Source organism: Vigna angularis, chromosome 7, assembly GCF_016808095.1.
Source record: "Vigna angularis cultivar LongXiaoDou No.4 chromosome 7, ASM1680809v1, whole genome shotgun sequence".
In the NCBI taxonomy this organism is placed as follows: Eukaryota; Viridiplantae; Streptophyta; class Magnoliopsida; order Fabales; family Fabaceae; genus Vigna; species Vigna angularis.
In genome coordinates, this window is record NC_068976.1 from 25,443,686 (window position 1) to 25,461,439 (window position 17,754).

Consider the following 17,754-nt stretch of genomic DNA (forward strand, 5'->3'; position numbering starts at 1 on the left):
AGTAATTTATGTCAACATTGATGTAATTTTCTTATTACATGCAATAATTATTACGTACAACTCTAATTTTGATTAGAAATAGGACTTAATTAAATCATTGAGACCCGATTTAAGAATTTACTTCTGAAATATTTAAATATAAAATTTGGTTTAATATTTTAATTTATAGTTATTTTAAATTTGAAGAAGATGGTTTTAATATAAATCTTTTTAGGGTAGCTTTCACAGTCGTAAGAGGATATACGTATAACTTTTTGAAGTCTGCAAAATAAAAAGTGAAAGTAATTTTTAAAACAAAATTGAAACGAAGTACTATTTTTTCTTACTTTTATTTTTCTTTCAATTAAATTCCTTTAAATTTTATTCTATTTTACTTTTTCATTCTTATTCGAACACAATTTTTCAAAAGTTTTATTCGTTTTATTGAGCCTAAATATATGTGGCAAAACCCCTTTCAAACTTTCACATCAAAATCTACTACAAAATAAATAATTAATAATTAAGTCTTTATATTAAAGTTTATGATTTTTTATTTTTATAGTTTTTTATTTAATTAAGTTTCTATATTTTTTTTAACTGAAACAATTCGGTTCATTATGTTAAAGGAACAGTACCCGTGTTATAAGGATGATGTATTAATTCAATCCGTCTTTTTCTTTTTCCAAATTGCTTCTTTTCTAAGGATACACTTTCATCACCTTTCTCTTTCACCCCAGTAGAAACTCATTCCACAATATCCAATAGAAATTCATTCCACAATATCTAATAGACACTTATTCCGACGATATGTTGATGAGCGATCAACGAGAGGTTACGCACTTGTGATGCCTTCTTAGTCCTCAACACTATGTCTAAAACCGACACATAGACCAGGACCTCCCGTCCTCCATACCATCCACAAGGTTAGTTCTCAACACCATGTCCAAAACCGACACATAGACCAGGATCTCCTGCCCCTCTCACCACATAATTCATCCTTCTCTACTTGAGACTGGATGATTATTAGAGTATCAGGATAACCTCCAACTTTAGGATCCTCAACATCAACATATACACACATACCATGGCATTACAAAATCTCTCCGCGAGACTCATACCATGCTCACATTCATCAACTCATATTATACCCTTACGAAATCTCTCCATAATACTCACATCATGTTGAGATGCATAAATTCAAATCCAATATAATAAATTACAATCATCACAGAAATCATACAAAATGAATATATCACAAAATAAATTAACAATACTAAAATATAACCATAATTGGTCACCGGAGAAGAATCAAATGTTTGACAAATCAAATTCACCACAAACGCAGTACATATGACTAGTCACAACTTACTGGATTCACTAGTGCAGTAAAAGGAAATGACAGCGATTATTTTTGTTTATCCGCACCGGTTCTGCAACCGAGGTATATACAAGCGAGGCAAAAAGTGTACCACATTTTGCCTCGATTCTTAACCGAGGCATAAAGATGTATGTTTTTACCTCGGTTCAAATGCAACCGAGGCAGTAGAAGATGTTCCTTATTTCACATTTTTTTCACCAGACTTTTGGCCCCGGTTACTGGTGAACCGAGGCAGTAGATGAAGGTCTTATGCCTCGTTTGAGTTGAACCGGGGTAGTAGAAGAATTTTTTTTTCCAATATCATGCTTTGCTAGTAACATCCCACCTTATAAAAATATTGGAACTAATATTTGATTCTCTTTTAAGGAGCAGCATTCACCAATACAATAATGAAAATATAATTATAAATTAAAATTATGTTAAATTCAATTACACAACACCAACCATGTTTACTGCATTAAACAGAAAATTATTCGACTTGTCAACACTGCACTAATAATAACACTCAGGCCAGGTTCTATTAAAACAATTTCGGATGCACTCCGAGCTGCATCAGTTGCGTCAGCAACAGCTATACCAATGTCGGCCTTCTTGAGTGCAGGTGCGTCATTCACTCCATCACCAGTCATCCCACAAATATGTTTCCTGGCTTGCAAACGTTTCACAATCTCGTACTTGTGCTCTGGCAAAATATAAATCAACATGAGAAAACAAGCGCATATTGATCAATTCTTCCAATTGATAATCAATCTTTCATCCAATATATGATCACCAATAGTATTAAAAACAACCAATTGCAAAGATGAAGATAGAAACACAGCAAGAAAAACACTAGCAAACCCATCTGCATTTTCAATCAGTTCATCAATAGGTAATGCAGATATGGACTCATCCTTGTCCTGCCCAAGCAATTCAGATGAAGGATACATATTAGTACCCATTCCCAAGCGTCGGCCAGTTTCCTTTCCTATGGCTAGCTGATCCCCTGAAAATAAAAAGAAGAAATAAATGAGATCACGAGGAGTATATGGTGTTAATAAGATTAGACAAATATACTGGTGTAAAATCAGATTCAACTTCTCCAAGTGCAGAATATAAACATGATACTTAAAAAGGATATGGTTGAAAATGACCTGTAAATCTAAGCACAAGAAAAAACATACAAAGAAAAAACATTCAACTACTAGCATGTTTGTGTTGAGTCAATTAAATCAAGCTCAATCACGACCCTTAACCAATCCACATGATTCATTCAGCCTTAATAGAAGCAAGATAGAAAAGAAAATTAATGTACAAAGATGAATACAGTACAAATTATAGCTACACAGCATTCAAGATAATAAAGATGCCATCAAAGGAATCACGGTGAATAACATATCAATGACTAACCTCTTTTGGATCAGCTAACATCCCAAGTGTTAGGAGTATCAAGGGGGAGGTTTTTTGACCGGAAAGTCAATGACCTCCTCAAGGGTGAGTCATTGGTACACTTACAACTCCCCCTTCAGCGGAAGCATATAGGGATCATTACCCTCGTCTGAGCCTTGGTCACCAAGGCCAACCATCGGCTCTGATACCACTGTTTGGAGTATCAAGGGGGAGGTTTTTTGACCGGGAAGTCAATGAGCAATGAGATGTGAGTCCAACCTTGACACCACTCTTTACCCAAAACCTTAAGGCAATGAGTTAATGGGTCTTCCCACTTATAAACCACTCTACTTTCTCATTTCTCTCCAATGTGGGACTTAGACTCACACTTGGATTCCCAACACCAACTATGGCAGTGTCTATTGCATCTTGATTCTCAATTGTCCACCAAACAATATAACAAATTAATCACTTTAATGCAATGTCGTCATTAGAATAAATTGGCCTTTTCCATAAGTTTCTTCAGTACTTACTATATCAATTTTTAACAAATACAACGTTCACAAAATTAACCAAACTATTGTGAAAAAATAGCAATCTAATCCAATACTTATCAATTGGTTAAATTTTTTAAACATTTATAATGCTAATTAAATTAACTCAAATAATTTCTGATTTTTCTGCAACAGCTAATTATGTTCCACAACATTTAGGTTACTTCTTTCATATAATCTCTTATTCCATTAGTAAAACTTCAACAAATTGTATGGTATATAGTTTTATAATTAGTATTTTTATAAAATACTGAATTTTGAGTTATATATAATACTGATTCACTATCATAATATAATTATAACCTTTAGAATTACTAATTTCAAAAATCACCAAATCACTCTGAGTGATTTTAACTTTCATGTACTTGCCACCATAACACAAAATTTAACCTCTGCAAAAGAATGAAAAACTGTTAATTGTTTATTAGTTTTTCCAAAATATTAGAAAAGTAAATCCATGTGTATGAAAGGAACTAGAATGATTTTGCATTCCCAAAACATTACAACTACAATGATTTTGCATTTCAAGAGAACTTACACAAAATGGAGCTAGAAGTAAAGGATGGATGAAATGAGACGAGGGCAACCAAAATATTTTCCATAGAAAGAACGAACTTGCCCCGTGTATGACCTTGCAATTCCACTCCAACATTACAAAATGTGACATGTGTCCATTACAGATACCCAATTCAATACTCCTTTATATCTCATTTAGAAATGATAATGAATGTATGCATACATTATAATAATGACATAATTAATTACTCAGAAGGACTAATAGAAAATACTTGAATCAAAGTAATTATTGTCTTGATTTTATTCCTGGGACACAGCACTTTATCATCATTTATTCACTGAAAATTTGGACAGGTTTGTGATAGAGACATATTTCATTTTTGGCAGCCTACAAGGCTTACAACTTTGCCATTCAAGTTGTTATTTTGTTGCACTCACAAGTGCTGGAAGCTGAAGATTTATGGAACATAAACAACAACGGGGCTCCTTGCCTTAAAAGTGCCATCGTCCCAAATCAAAGAAAAAGAAACCAAGTCTGCATTAATGCTTCCTTCAATCTTAAGGGTAAAAGACAGCTTCTGACCCAACGATGAGAAGGCCAAAACATTTGGCACTACTTCGACCTTCAAAGAAGATGGATGTGCAGTTATCGTGGCCCTATATTTGGATGTAGCTGATCCAACATTTGTAACAGTTCTACTAAAAGTGACATTGTTGTGGCTTGAGCGAGGGGTTGATAGAGCAAAAGACGGGAGATTAAGGTCGAAAACCGATCCTTTATTTGCTGATGTGCAAGTGCTCTTATCTTCTGTAATTAGTTGCAGCGATGATGAATTATAACCTTGTCCACACAGAAAACTAATATAATCGTTTTCACCAGCATCATAAACTAGTCCAGGATTTGCTGCCTTCAAAGGATTGATTTGCCCCGCACCGTAAGCAAATTCAGCATCTAAATCAACTGTAGGATTCATAGGGGTAGCTGCAAATAATGAACAAACATATTTGGTCCTTAACATGTGTACTTGGACATTAAGTTGTACCACAAAATAACACGTTAATTATCTAGTTTTTCCCGACAGAAATGTTTAAGGTGGTATAGGGCATATGGTTTTAGGTTATCATACTTTACTTTCTCTTCGAAGCCTCATTTTTCCTACATTTTTCAAGGGTTATAGTCTGCAAAGTTTGATAACTACATTATATTATATAAATACCAGTTGTCATCAACGCGGATTTTATTGCAGCAGGAGACCAGTTGGGATGAAATGATTTAACGTAAGCAGCTGCTCCAGTAACATGAGGGCATGCCATTGAAGTTCCGTATATTATATTGAAATTTGATTCTCTTTTGTCTCCTTTAACGCCAGAAATAGGAGAAATCGGAGACCATGCAGCCAGAATTTCAACTCCTGGAGCTGCTATATCAGGCTACAACATCAGCAGAAAACTTATATATATATATATATATAAGCAAATAAGCTTTAATCGGTTCGGTTGATTTTACACTGTAACATGATGTTACCTTAAGAATGTTTGGAGTGACCATATTTGGACCTCTAGAAGAGAAAGGAGCAATGTAAGGGGCTGATGAATCTTTTCCTTCGTAACTCTTGAATATGGTAGCTGCTGGATTACTACAATAATCGAGGACATGACATATAATTTGATCAAAGTTATACAACACTTATGTATGATCTTTGTAGATTGATGAAAAGTTTTATACCTTGTTGACTTTAAATAAGAAAATACGGAATTCCCATCACTTGCGGTAATGCTAATCGCTGGCAATGCATATACTTCTGCCACAACTAAAGGGGCTGTACTAGGGAATATAAATATAAGACCAGCAGCCCCAGAAGCAAATCCCACATAAGGAGAAGGAGTATAGCCATCACACAAAACAATTTTCCCTTTCACCAAAGCTCCATCCAAAGAATTTTCACGGCAAAACCTAAGCAACGCTAATGTTAGAATGGACTTTTGAATAGTAACAGAGGGAAAGATTAGTAACAAACTGCCCAAATAATAAGGTTAAATTACTTTTTTTAATTCCTTCAATTATTTATAAAACTCTATTTTCCCTCTCCAGATGCTCAATTTAATCACTTAATTTTCTAACAAAAATCAAATATTGTCTTCTCCATCTAAATAATAAAGTTGATCGATCGTATAAAGAATAGGATAAACTATACTTTGTGACTATCTAAACTATACATAGATGCAATTAAAACACCAGAATAATTTAATATTTTTTATTTATTAAGAAAATTATTTATGTTTTGAAATTAATTGCATCTAGTGAGGTTCAGAAACTATCACTTGAATAACTAATATTAATTAAATTTAATTTACTAAAATTTAATTAAAGTCTGATGATTTTATTATATTTAAAAATGAAACGTTTTTTTTCTTCTAAAAACTAATTAGTATTTATTATAGTGACCGTTTTAAACTGTCATTGTGTAATTTTTCTTTTATTTTTTAAAGAAAAATTATAATATTATTGTAGTGATAAAAATTGAAATCGTTATAAGTGTTAACCCATTAATTCAATATTGCTTCTTCAACTGTGTCAACTTATTTAAGAAGATTAAGACACCAAATTGAACCCTTTAGAATAAATGAAGTATATTAAATTTTAGAAATAAAGAAAGAAAATAGAAAAGAAATTTAATCAGATAATTAAAATGAGATATTGGAAAATGTTGGTACCTCGATGTGGAACTGTTAAATCCAGCAGCTGGTGCATCTCCCCCATAAATTAAAGGGTAACTCTTCTGTGTTGGACTAAATGTATTCACTGAAATTCCCTGCATACGTTGAGGGAAATCTTTTATGTCAGGTTTTTAATATTTTAAAACATAAGTAAAATAATTTAAAGGGATAATTACCTGGAAGATTCGGCCATTGCCCAGTTGGAGATTGGTTAAAAACTTTCTGTCTATGGTGGAAGCAGCCACGGAAATTATCCACGGTGCAAGATTTGACATTGTGTAAGGGTTTGAACCCCAATTGCCTGCAGCTTGAGAAGTTAATATGCCTCTCTTCATTGCATGGAAGGCTCCTATTGCAAAGTCATCTTGAAAATATTCCACGTGTATGACGCCTGCATATCCCACTGAAAGAGATATAATGTCAACACCATCCATAATGGCTGCATCAAATCCTGCAAGAATGTCAGTAGCTTCACAACCATTTGTCCAACATACTTTATACACAGCAATACGTGCTAATGGAACTCCTCCTCTTGCTGTTCCTAAGCCAAGCCCAAACAAATTTGCATTCCTAACAGGGTTTCCAGCAGCAGTTGATGCACAGTGAGACCCGTGACCACTCGTATCAGTTGGAGATATGATGTCCTCTTGGGCGAACACACCATCAAGACGAAAATATTTTGCTCCAATGATTTTGCTATAAACAAATCATGAGGCAAGCATTCATGATAAGTAAATCAATGGTCAGTTTTATCTTTTAATAATTATTATGTTGAAAATTTTATTACTTTAATTTAGGTATATGTGTTGTAGCATGTTATAACAAACATCACTTACTTATTGCAAGTGAAGTTATGGCACGTTCCTTTCCATTTCTGTGGTGGTGGACCAAAGCCTTCGTCGGTGAAGCTTGAGGAATTAGGCCAAATTCCACTGTCGATTACTCCAACGATTGTGTTACTTTCTACATTTGTTCTTTGGACATTTTCAGGGAAGCCAAGAAAGTCCCAGGACCTTGATGTTTGGACACTGTGGACTCTATTTGGAATAACAGAAACCACATCATCCATTTCTGCCAAACATTCCAAATTTTCACAAAATGCATACATCATGATTACAGTTAAATATAGACTCACAATAATATTAAAATTACCTTTCATTCTTTCTGATTCTTCTTTGGTTAGCCTCGCCACAAATCCATTGAAACTCTTGTAGCTGTGTACCAAAGTATCTGGTGCAAGTTTTCTGGATGGATATATGCCATTTCGAATTTTATTAAGTTATTTTAATTATGAGTTATAAAGTTAAAAGGAAGAGAGAGAAAAATTGTGAGTTCTATTTTAGTTAAAACACTCATATTTTTAGATCTAAAAGGTATAAAATAAAAGAATTGCTTCTTTTAGACCATTCTATTGAAAAATCCTTCAAAATAAGTCAGAAGATTACTTAAATTTGTAAATGTTACGCAGGCAAACAAAGAAATATTATTAAATAAACAATGTTAAACTAACCCCCTTAATAGTGTAAATCTGCTGTGTAAGTATAATCAATCAAAGCCTATAAATTTAAAATATGTCTAGTTTGACACATTTCTATAACTAAATATAATTTTTTTGTATTTTTCTTTAATTATTAGAAAATTGTTGTATATCGGAGCTCACACGTTCATATATATTGAAATGATTATATGTACGCAAAAATATTAATGGAGTGTTGTTATCTCCAAACAAAGCAACAATTATATAAAAGCTAACATTTGAGATATAATAAGAAACGAAAATAGGTAGCAGTTTTTTATGAATGTTCTAATGAAAATTGGGAGCTAGAATTAATTGTGTAATAATATATGACCTGCTGATGGCACTTTGAACCACACTAGTGTGAAGTGACTCTGTGAATTCCACGCCCTTCGGATATTCCCCCATGTAGACTATGTAAATCTGTATTAGATTACAATATGAACAACATAAATTAAAAAATAAAGATGAATTTAAAATAATAGTCCTAATATGGCTAATATGGCTTAATTTCATGTGGATGCTTAAACATTGAGAATACTATGTTCAACCTTCCATAAAATCATTTTTAGGTTAATTTGTTTATTTTAAAAATAATCCAAGCTCTTCTTAACTTGAAAGATTTCCAATATTTTTTTTTAAAAAAATGTATCATTAGAATTGTTTAAAAAAAACATTAAAAGATAAGAACGTAAGAGTAATTTATGGAAAGATAGAGCTTCTGAAGTATTTTACATAATTAGAGGATATACCAGAAGTATATGGGATATATGTTATTTACCTTTCGATCATCTTTAGAAAATGAGGGAGTGAGTAGCAGAATGCACGTAAGAATTTGGAGAAGACGCGACAACCCTAAAGCGTTCATCTTTCTGTGACAGTAATCTTCACAAAATGGTGAATGTGTTTGAAGCTCTTTCAACCTGCGACAATAGTGCAAAAACAGCATATAACGTCACGTATTTAACGTCTAATTATTCAATAGTCAATGTTAAAAATGACTTATGACAATTTTGTAAATAAATGCAATTATTAAACGTTGTTTAGAATTATATAATTTGACGTAAAAGGATATAAAATGTCGAATGTCTCAGCTTTAGACGTCAAAAGGTTAGTGAATTCAATAAAAATTTGAGCGGGAGATTGAAAATTCATTCACTTTATCTTAGCGCGCAAGTTAATAAACTACTTTAGGTATGATTTTCGTTTTGTTTTCACCGATTATTTTCGTGTTTTTTTCCTTCATTGGCGCATTCTGTTTTCTCTCTCCCTGGTGGCAACACTTTATTCCGATAATGTTAGTTTTCGTTTTCGTTTTGAAAAATTTATTTGTTGAACTTGTTTGTTGTTTGATTGAACTTGTTTGTTGTTTGTTATTGTTATTTGTTGTTGATTCTATATTATCGTTCATAGTTCTGCTTTTCAAATCTGGTAGAGGTATAAAAAAGAATTATAATTAATTAAAAAAACTTGATTAACGTTGTATATTGACAAAATTCGATGTTAAATTAATGTCGTATATTGACAAAATTCGACGACGTCGAATTTTAAAAATTCAATGTCAATTTAATGTATCACAATATGACGTTGTTTTCGAATTCAAGAAAATATTCAAAGTTGTACGCTGTTTTTGTACTGGTGTGAGTAAATTTAATTTAGAATTGAGAACTGTGAATTTGCCTAGAGTCATGTACATAAATAATTGGGCATGAAAACAGTAACCATGATCTTACAAAAAGTTAAGATGAAAACATATAGACATATACATTAATAAGAACATCATAGTAATATGCACAACAAAAGTAATTTTAATATACATTAGTAATGCATAACAAAATGATAAGCAAAATGCAATGTACTAAAGAGTTGGTTTTGTCATTTATTTATTTATTTTTAGATTATTGATTCTTTTTTATCAGTTGTTGTGGTTGAAGTTGAATTAGATCGGGTGGTGAATGTCTCCCATCTATCATTTTCTTGAAAGTTTGTTCTTTGGCGCATTTTATTCCTAACATTTTAAATTATTGTAAACTTTGTCCTTTAATTAGGTATATGTAAGTATCAAAAGACGTTAACATGTCACTACGGTTTTAAATTATTTGTAAAATGCACATATTTAAAATTACTTTTAATACAATAACCACTTTATTTTTTTCCTTTATTTTCTCTTTTTGTACTTATCTTCATCTTCCTCCCCCAACACCAAATCCTCAACACTATTTACGTTTTGAAAATCGTCTCTTTCTCTCTCTCTCTAAACTTCTGCACTGTATTAAGAGTGAACTAGTCACCAAAATTATTAAGGATGATGTTAATCTTAATGTTTGCCGAAATTAAGAGAAAGTAATTATATATGATTTGGTTCATTTTGAGAAAAAAATAATTATCCAAAATTTTAAAATAAAAAAATGTCTGCAATATGATGAGATTTTGTTCAGATGAAAATTATAAAACTGCAATTTAATGCGAATATTTTTAAGATTAAAATAATCTTATTATGTACTGTTTCACAATTATTTAACTTTGAAGAACTAGAAAGGATTGAATTTAAACTAAAACATTTCCTATTGATTGTTGACGAATATTATATAATTATAATTAGAAATTCATAATAAAACAATTATGCTGAAAAGTTAACTTTGTATTAATTAATTAAAATACCGAATAAATAATTAGTATAAAAAAGTATAATCACATTTTACTGCTTTACGTCACTTATCAAGCCAAACCAATGATAGAAATTGCATGGTTTGAAAAAATAAATAAATACAATTTGATGAAGTTTGATTTTGATGGTTTATTATTTAGTGGTGTTCCTATTTCATCTAATAGACATATTAAAAACAGGATTTAATAACATTAATTATGAAATAGTCCAAACATACATCTGGATCATGTTTACATATCATAACAAAATATCACTAATTCTTATAAATAGAGAGAGAACCTTGTTATACAAGTTTATATATGAAAGAATGGAAAAAGAGCATTCTTATAAATATACAACCCAAAGAAAGAAGCAATAGAAAATTATTGGAAGAAAAAAAGATTATAAATGAATAAGGTATTAGAAATAAGAATAGAGAAGGGACATACTCAACTTAGTCGACCACACATGTTTATCTTTCTTGAGTGAGAAATGATGTGAATATAGAGACACTCTTTCTCACCTTTTATAGCCACTACATTTGATGCCATCATCATGCTCCACTTTTTGCACATTTAAATTTATAAGAACAAAAATTAATTTCATAGATCTTTAAAGAAAAAAGAAAAAAACTTTTACACTCCAATAGAAATTGGAGTTTATCATTGTGATATAAGTGTACTTCTTTCATATTTTATATATTAAGTCCTCTTTGTTAAAATAATATTTAGAACAATTTCTTTTAATCGTCTGGTGCGTTGATTTTTATTATAAAATATGGTTAATTAATTAATATTTTTAGGCAAAAAATAAATAAATACGGGAATTGGAAATTGTTTTTTCTATTAGATTTAGAGTAATTTATGTCAACATTGATGTAATTTTCTTATTACATGCAAACCATTGGCTTAGATGAAACTTTTTGAAGTCTGCAAATCATTGGCTGAGATGAAACTAAAGAAGGATAGAAATTTTGAATTAATTTCCATTGTTAGAAGAGACAAAATAAAATTTGAAAGTAATTTTTAAAACAAAATTGAAACGAAGTACTATTTTTTTTACTTTTATTTTTCTTCAATTTTATTCTACTTTACTTTTTATTCTTATTCGAACACAATTTTTTAAAAGTTTTATTCGTTTTATTGAGCGTAATATATGTTGCAAGACCCCTTTCATACCCTCACATCAAAATCTACTAGAAAATAAATAATTAATAATTAAGCCTGTTTATGATTATTTTATTTTTATAATTTTTATTTAAATAATTATCACTATCATGTATTCATTTAGTCCCCTTTCCTCCTTCCAATCCTTTTTTTTCTAACGACACAATTGCACCATTTTTCTCGTTCACACCAATTTTCAAATCCAAAATGACCAAATTCTTTACAACTGTAGCATTGGACAAAACACACATCCTTAGTCTTATTCTTTCCTTGGGCAGCATAGGCCATAGTAACAAGAGGTAATAGAATTGTTGTGTTGTTCTATCGTTGCATGTGTTATGATTTGTTGTTGCTCTCGGAGAAGCTCACTCAAGCAAGCATCCAAATGAGATACAGAATCATGGTTTATCATATTGGAACAAGTATAGCTTCAAAGTCAGATAATAACTTCATAAAAAATTGATCTCACTTGTTAAACTCGTGTACGATTTAAACAACTAGGTTTTCACCAAAAATATTTGCATAAATATTTTTTGAATATTCAGTTAAAAGATTCTGAAAACTAAAAAAATATTTCTCAGTCGATAGATTTCCTTGTATGAAATTGGTCATCTCATACTCTAATATAAACCTCCAAGTGACATTGGCTTAAAAATAAACCTAAATAATCTTACAAGTCCTTACTAGTATTAAGAATAAAATTGAGGAACTCCAAAATTTAAGCATTATAATAACTTTGCTTTGTTAGGTGTGTTGTAAAAGACAGTGCTAGCCATTTTCGAAATATGCATGTTAATGATAAATCTATTATCTCCTATTAAATACGGTTCATTTAGTCAATAAATTTTTAGAATTATTGCATGAATTTTAATTTTGTAATTCCACTAAATTTCCAACAAGTTATTATAGCAATTAATGTGATGGGCATAGCTTTATAAATTTCAAAGATGCTCTATCTATTAGATCATCAAATTTGCTCTCTTATACAATAAATTATATCGTCAAGGTTTATGAAAGTGAAGGTTTGAGACTGAAAAGCACGTTACAGAATTATTGTGACCCTAGCAATAGTTGAAGGATATTCTTTATTCCTTTTTCCACATCAATTTTACGTTTGATATCACAACAAGGTTAAATACTTTTACCCTGTTTTGAATCTATAATAGATAATGATACTTTCACAACATTTTAACATCATTTACGTATCATTCTGTGATTGGTCCAAAATTATTCTAGAACCAATAATAATAATAATGATAAACACTAACATGAACCAATCACAGAATGACATGTAGATAGTGTCAAAATGTTATCAAATTATCATTATTTATCTATAATTGTTATTTTTTATGATTCTTTATTTGTACTTTTATTTGTGTTTGTTTTAGAACTTGACATTGTCACCACTGGGAAATGTGTCAGTTTTGGTGAGGTGGTGATAATCCACTGTTGGGTATAAAAGGTCTCATAGCATCGGTATTGTGATCCTTTGAGGCTTTGCTGGAATAGTTCTAAGGGTCCAAAATTTGTTTTGTGTCCTCGTGTAGTGCAAAATGTTGCACTTGCTTGTGGCAATTGACACCATTTCTTTTTGGAGAGTAGGTGTGCTTATTATTTTTAGGTTGGAGATGAATTAAAATGCATCTTTTGTTTATTTAAAGTAATGAGGAGCATATAATTTTATTTTATATCCATGTTTTAATGTGAAATATTTTCTTATGAGTTGATCAAATTGTACTTTTTTTTTAATAATAGTATGGGTTCACTAAGTATTGACATATGATTGTTCGTTTAAAATTTATTTGATAAAATAACTTCATCAGGTAGAACTGAAGAAACTATTATTATATGATTTGGTACCAAAACCAATAATTATGGTTGGACACAACTATTTTCTCAAAAATAAATGAAATGATGTGTGTCATGTGGTAGTGTGATATGGCAGTAGTGTTACATGTCAAGTTATGCCATGTATTATTATCTTAATCTTAATTGTATAATTTTATTTTGTCTCAATTTAATTTTTTTTTCTAAATTAAATAATTTTATTCTTCTTTACATTAAAACAAAATTTAATTTTCATATAAACTTTATAAAAATATTTTTTTTAAATTAAAATTTTTATTAAATATTTTAAAAAGATTAAGTTTATTTATATTTATAGTTTACATTAAATTTTATTTAAAATTGTTTTAAAGTTCTTAATAGAAAGCAATGTTAGTAGAAAAATTTTCAAAATTAATTTTAACTAACAAATTTGGTAATTTAATTTATCAATTACATTTCTTAAAATAAAATAAATTTATTAACTTTTTCATTTTTTTTAAATAATTTTATATTTTAAAATGTATAAAATTCAATAATTTTTATGCAAATGTTTGAGTTGGTTTAAAAATAAAAAAATTTATAAATTCAAATGTAAAATTTAAAAATAACTTTAAACATTTTTATAAAAATTTAAAGCAAATAAGTTAAAATTTGAAATCAAATTTAAATAAAGTTTAATGCAAAATATAAATATAAAATAACTTAATTTTTTTAAAAGTATTTAATAAAAATATTAATTTTAGTAAAAATATTTGTGCAATATTTATATAAAAAAATAATTTTTTTTTAAATTGGAGAGTAAAGAAACTGTTTTCTGTTTAAAAAAGTTGTAATCGAGACAAAATAAAAAATATAAAAACTAAATTGAGTTTAAAGGAATGACATCTTATATAACAATGATATATGTTACGGTTAAATATGTTTTTGCTCCCTTAATTTTTAGTTAAAATTGAAATTAGTCTCTCTTTAAAACTTTGGCCTAATTTAGTCCTCAAATTTTAGAAATGTGTGAATTTAGTCATTTTAACTAAATTTTATTAGGTTTATTTGATGAATGCGTTTCATGATAGTATTTGAGTTGTTTACACCCTTTGACACATTTTTGCTTTAATATTAACTAAGAAATGCGTTGAAACATCAAATGAAGTTAACAAAATTTAGTTAAAAGGACTAAATTAACACAATTCCAAAGTTTGGGAACTAAATTGGTCCAAAGTTTCAAAAAGAGACTAAATTCAATTTGCAATTAAAGTTAAGGGACAAAAACATACTGTGAGATGACATACTTAACTTGACATTTGACAACTTTTTTTAATTTTAAAATCAATAAAAAAAATAAAAAAAACCACAAACTAACATATAATATCTTTTAAGAAAGTTAATATAATAATAACAAAATGAAATGACCTAATTGCATTAATTTTTAAAATAAAAACTAAATTAAAAGTATAAAAGAATAAAACTAATTTAATATTTTCCTACAAAAATAGATACAAATAACATGATTTAATATATAAAAAAACATAAATCTACAGTACAATTGTCACACACCATGATAATTTTTATTGAAAATGTGAATCTATCAAATATAATATATATATATATATATATATATATATATATATATATATATATATATATATATATATATATATTAGATACAAAATGTAAGACTCATGAAAAATATTTATAATAGTAAATTTTAGCATTTTATTTGTAATAATAATTTTAATGGATAGAAAAATGTAAATTTTGGATATAAAATTTTAGTAATTCTAGAATGAGAGGTTCAAATTTTTGATAACTTATTTAGGATTTTTTTTAGAAAATTGAATAGTAAAAAGTGAATAGTGAATAGTAAATAGTAAATAGTAAAAAACAATAGTAAAAATGAATAGTGCCAAAGTGATAAGTAAGCCACGTTGGTGCAAGGTGGATCAGATAGAATTTGAATTAAAATAATATTTTGTAATAGTAAATGAATAGTAAAAATAAATAGTAAAAAAATGAATAGTAAAAATGAATAGTAAAATTTTTTTTGGCTATAAATAGCAAGGGATGGAAGGCTGAAACTTACACCAAAATTATAGAAAAATTTGTGAAAGAAGAGAGTTGGAGAAATTTTTAGTTGCAAAGGGGGAATTCTGGAAGTTTTCAGAGAACTGTTTCAGAGAAGGAAATTAAGTCTGGAATAGAGGTAAGGGGAGTTACATTTTTGTTTGGTATTATTTTGAGTCTTGTATATGTTGCTTTTGGTTGATCTTAAATCTTGAATGTGAAGTATTTTGTTTCTGTATGATTTTTAAATTTTGGATGAGAAATGCTTCTGTGTTTAGATTCAAGTGTGATAGTTTTAAATGTGATGTTGATTATGTTATACCATATGTATGCTATTAATTGTTTATTTCTGTATTTTTGGATGGATTAGAAGTTGTCTAACCGGCTCTGCCAGATTCAACTTCTTGTTTCCCCATACTTTATATTGTTTTCCTTATTCGTTTTTATTTTTGGATGGATTAGAAGTTGTCTAACCGGATCTGCCAGATTCAACTTCTTGTTTCCCCATACTTTATATTGTTTTCCTTATTCGTTTTTATTTTTGGATGGATTAGAAGTTGTCTAACCGGCTCTGCCAGATTCAACTTCTTGTTTCCCCATACTTTATATTGTTTTCCTAATTCGTTTTTACTTTTGGAAGGATTAGAAGTTGTCTAACCGGCTCTGCCAGATTCAACTTCTTATTTCCCCAAACTTGTTATTATTCTTATTATTTAATTACATTGTATTCCTGGAAGGATGAGAAGTTGTCTAACCGGCTCTGTCAGATTCAACTTCTTGTTTCCCCATAACTTTTATTGTTCTATTTAATTTTTATTGCATCTTCTTGGAAGGATTAGAAGTTGTCTAACCGGCTCTGCCAGATTCAACTTCTTGTTTCCCCAAGAATTTTTATGTATTAAGATTATTTTAATGATTGTCAAACATTTGATTCTTCTACGATGACCATTTATAGTAATATTTTATTATTGTTATTTTATTTGTAATATATTTATCTTGTATGGTTTCTGTGATGAATGTATTTTATGATGTTGATTTGAATTTATGCGTCTGAACATGATGTGATTATTGTGGGAAGTAGGTGAATGTATGAGGTATGTTGGATTCACTATGATAATATGATGGTATCTGGTTATTCATGTCTTGGGTTAAGTTTCAAAGTGACAGTATGGTTCATGAACGTAATTCCATGATCCTCAAGGAGAGGATACATGGTGGTGCCCTAGTAGTGTTTAGAATGAAAGTAGGAGCTCAGTCTTGGGGGTCATCCTAAAACTCCAATGGTCTTTCTTCTCATGTAAAGAGGATTGAACCATGTGGTGAGGAGTAGTAGGAGGTCCTAGTCTTGGGTGCTTCCAGTATGATCCAAGGTGAGTGATAACGGATTAACCTCGTGAGTGTGGTAGGGTGGGGAACCCAAGTTTCATAAGCCACCACGAGTGCAAGACCCGCCATAGCTCGACTATCATTCTAGTCCGGACGAGTCGGGGTTGTGATGTCAGTTTACCATGTTTGGATGACTTTTGCATGTCGTGTGAGTGAGTGAATTGTGGTTTAATAAGTATGCTCTAATTGTTCTTTTATACGAATTTAAGTATGATAACATGAATTAACTGTGCTATATGTATAACATGCTTTTTATATCTAGCTCACCCTTGCATTGTTTGTGTTGTGTGCTGTTTGGATATGTTTCTTTGGCGATGATCATCCACTTGGATGGGAGCAGATGTTGTCGCGGAGATACCCTTGGAGCAAGAGCTGGAGGTTACTGATGTTGCGGAGTAGTTTTCTTAGGAATTTCCTGATTGAACACTTGTAGTGTTTAATCCTTTCAACTGTTCAAGTTTAAATTTTCTGTTTCTTTTATTTCTGGATGACTGTAATTTCACATTTAATTACACGTCATACTCCGACTGTTCTCTATATTTGGATGTTAACGTCTTTATTATATAATATTGGTTATTATGTTATTATATAATCGGGATGTTACACAAAACTTCACTGAGTTTGTAAAATTGATTTCTTTA

At 29.9% G+C, this 17,754-nt stretch overlaps 2 protein-coding genes across 2 annotated transcripts; both read right to left on the reverse strand.

Moving 5' to 3' along the window:
• Positions 1–1,649: 1,649 nt before the first annotated feature.
• LOC128197670 (plasma membrane ATPase 2-like) lies at positions 1,650–3,913 on the reverse strand. The gene is made up of 2 exons (XM_052879857.1): positions 2,190–3,913; positions 1,650–2,039 (listed from the first exon to the last, which is right to left on the reverse strand). The coding sequence occupies exons 1-2, from the start codon at positions 2,545–2,547 to the stop codon at positions 1,807–1,809; spliced, it is 591 nt and encodes a 196-aa protein (XP_052735817.1). The 5' UTR covers positions 2,548–3,913; the 3' UTR covers positions 1,650–1,806.
• Positions 3,914–4,064: 151 nt separating this feature from the next.
• Positions 4,065–11,167, reverse strand: LOC108336585 (cucumisin). Its single transcript, XM_017573057.2, has 11 exons — positions 11,126–11,167; positions 8,811–8,952; positions 8,364–8,452; positions 7,666–7,757; positions 7,350–7,584; positions 6,690–7,209; positions 6,511–6,608; positions 5,522–5,749; positions 5,321–5,432; positions 5,013–5,226; positions 4,065–4,777 (listed from the first exon to the last, which is right to left on the reverse strand). The coding sequence occupies exons 2-11, from the start codon at positions 8,895–8,897 to the stop codon at positions 4,254–4,256; spliced, it is 2,199 nt and encodes a 732-aa protein (XP_017428546.2). The 5' UTR covers positions 8,898–8,952; positions 11,126–11,167; the 3' UTR covers positions 4,065–4,253.
• Between the last annotated feature and the right edge of the window lie 6,587 nt (positions 11,168–17,754).

Excerpts from the sequence above, each read along its gene's own strand:
- LOC108336585 (XM_017573057.2), bottom strand. The coding sequence starts at position 8,897 with ATGAACGCTTTAGGGTTGTCGCGTCTTCTCCAAATTCTTACGTGCATT. Across the intron at positions 5,750-6,510 it reads TTTAACAGTTCCACATCGAG|GTTTTGCCGTGAAAATTCTT; the intron begins GTACCAACATTT and ends AGCGTTGCTTAG. Across the intron at positions 5,433-5,521 it reads TCTTATTTAAAGTCAACAAG|TAATCCAGCAGCTACCATAT; the intron begins GTATAAAACTTT and ends CGATTATTGTAG.
- LOC128197670 (XM_052879857.1), bottom strand. The coding sequence starts at position 2,547 with ATGCTAGTAGTTGAATGTTTTTTCTTTGTATGTTTTTTCTTGTGCTTA. Across the intron at positions 2,040-2,189 it reads AAATGCAGATGGGTTTGCTA|AGCACAAGTACGAGATTGTG; the intron begins GTGTTTTTCTTG and ends ATATTTTGCCAG.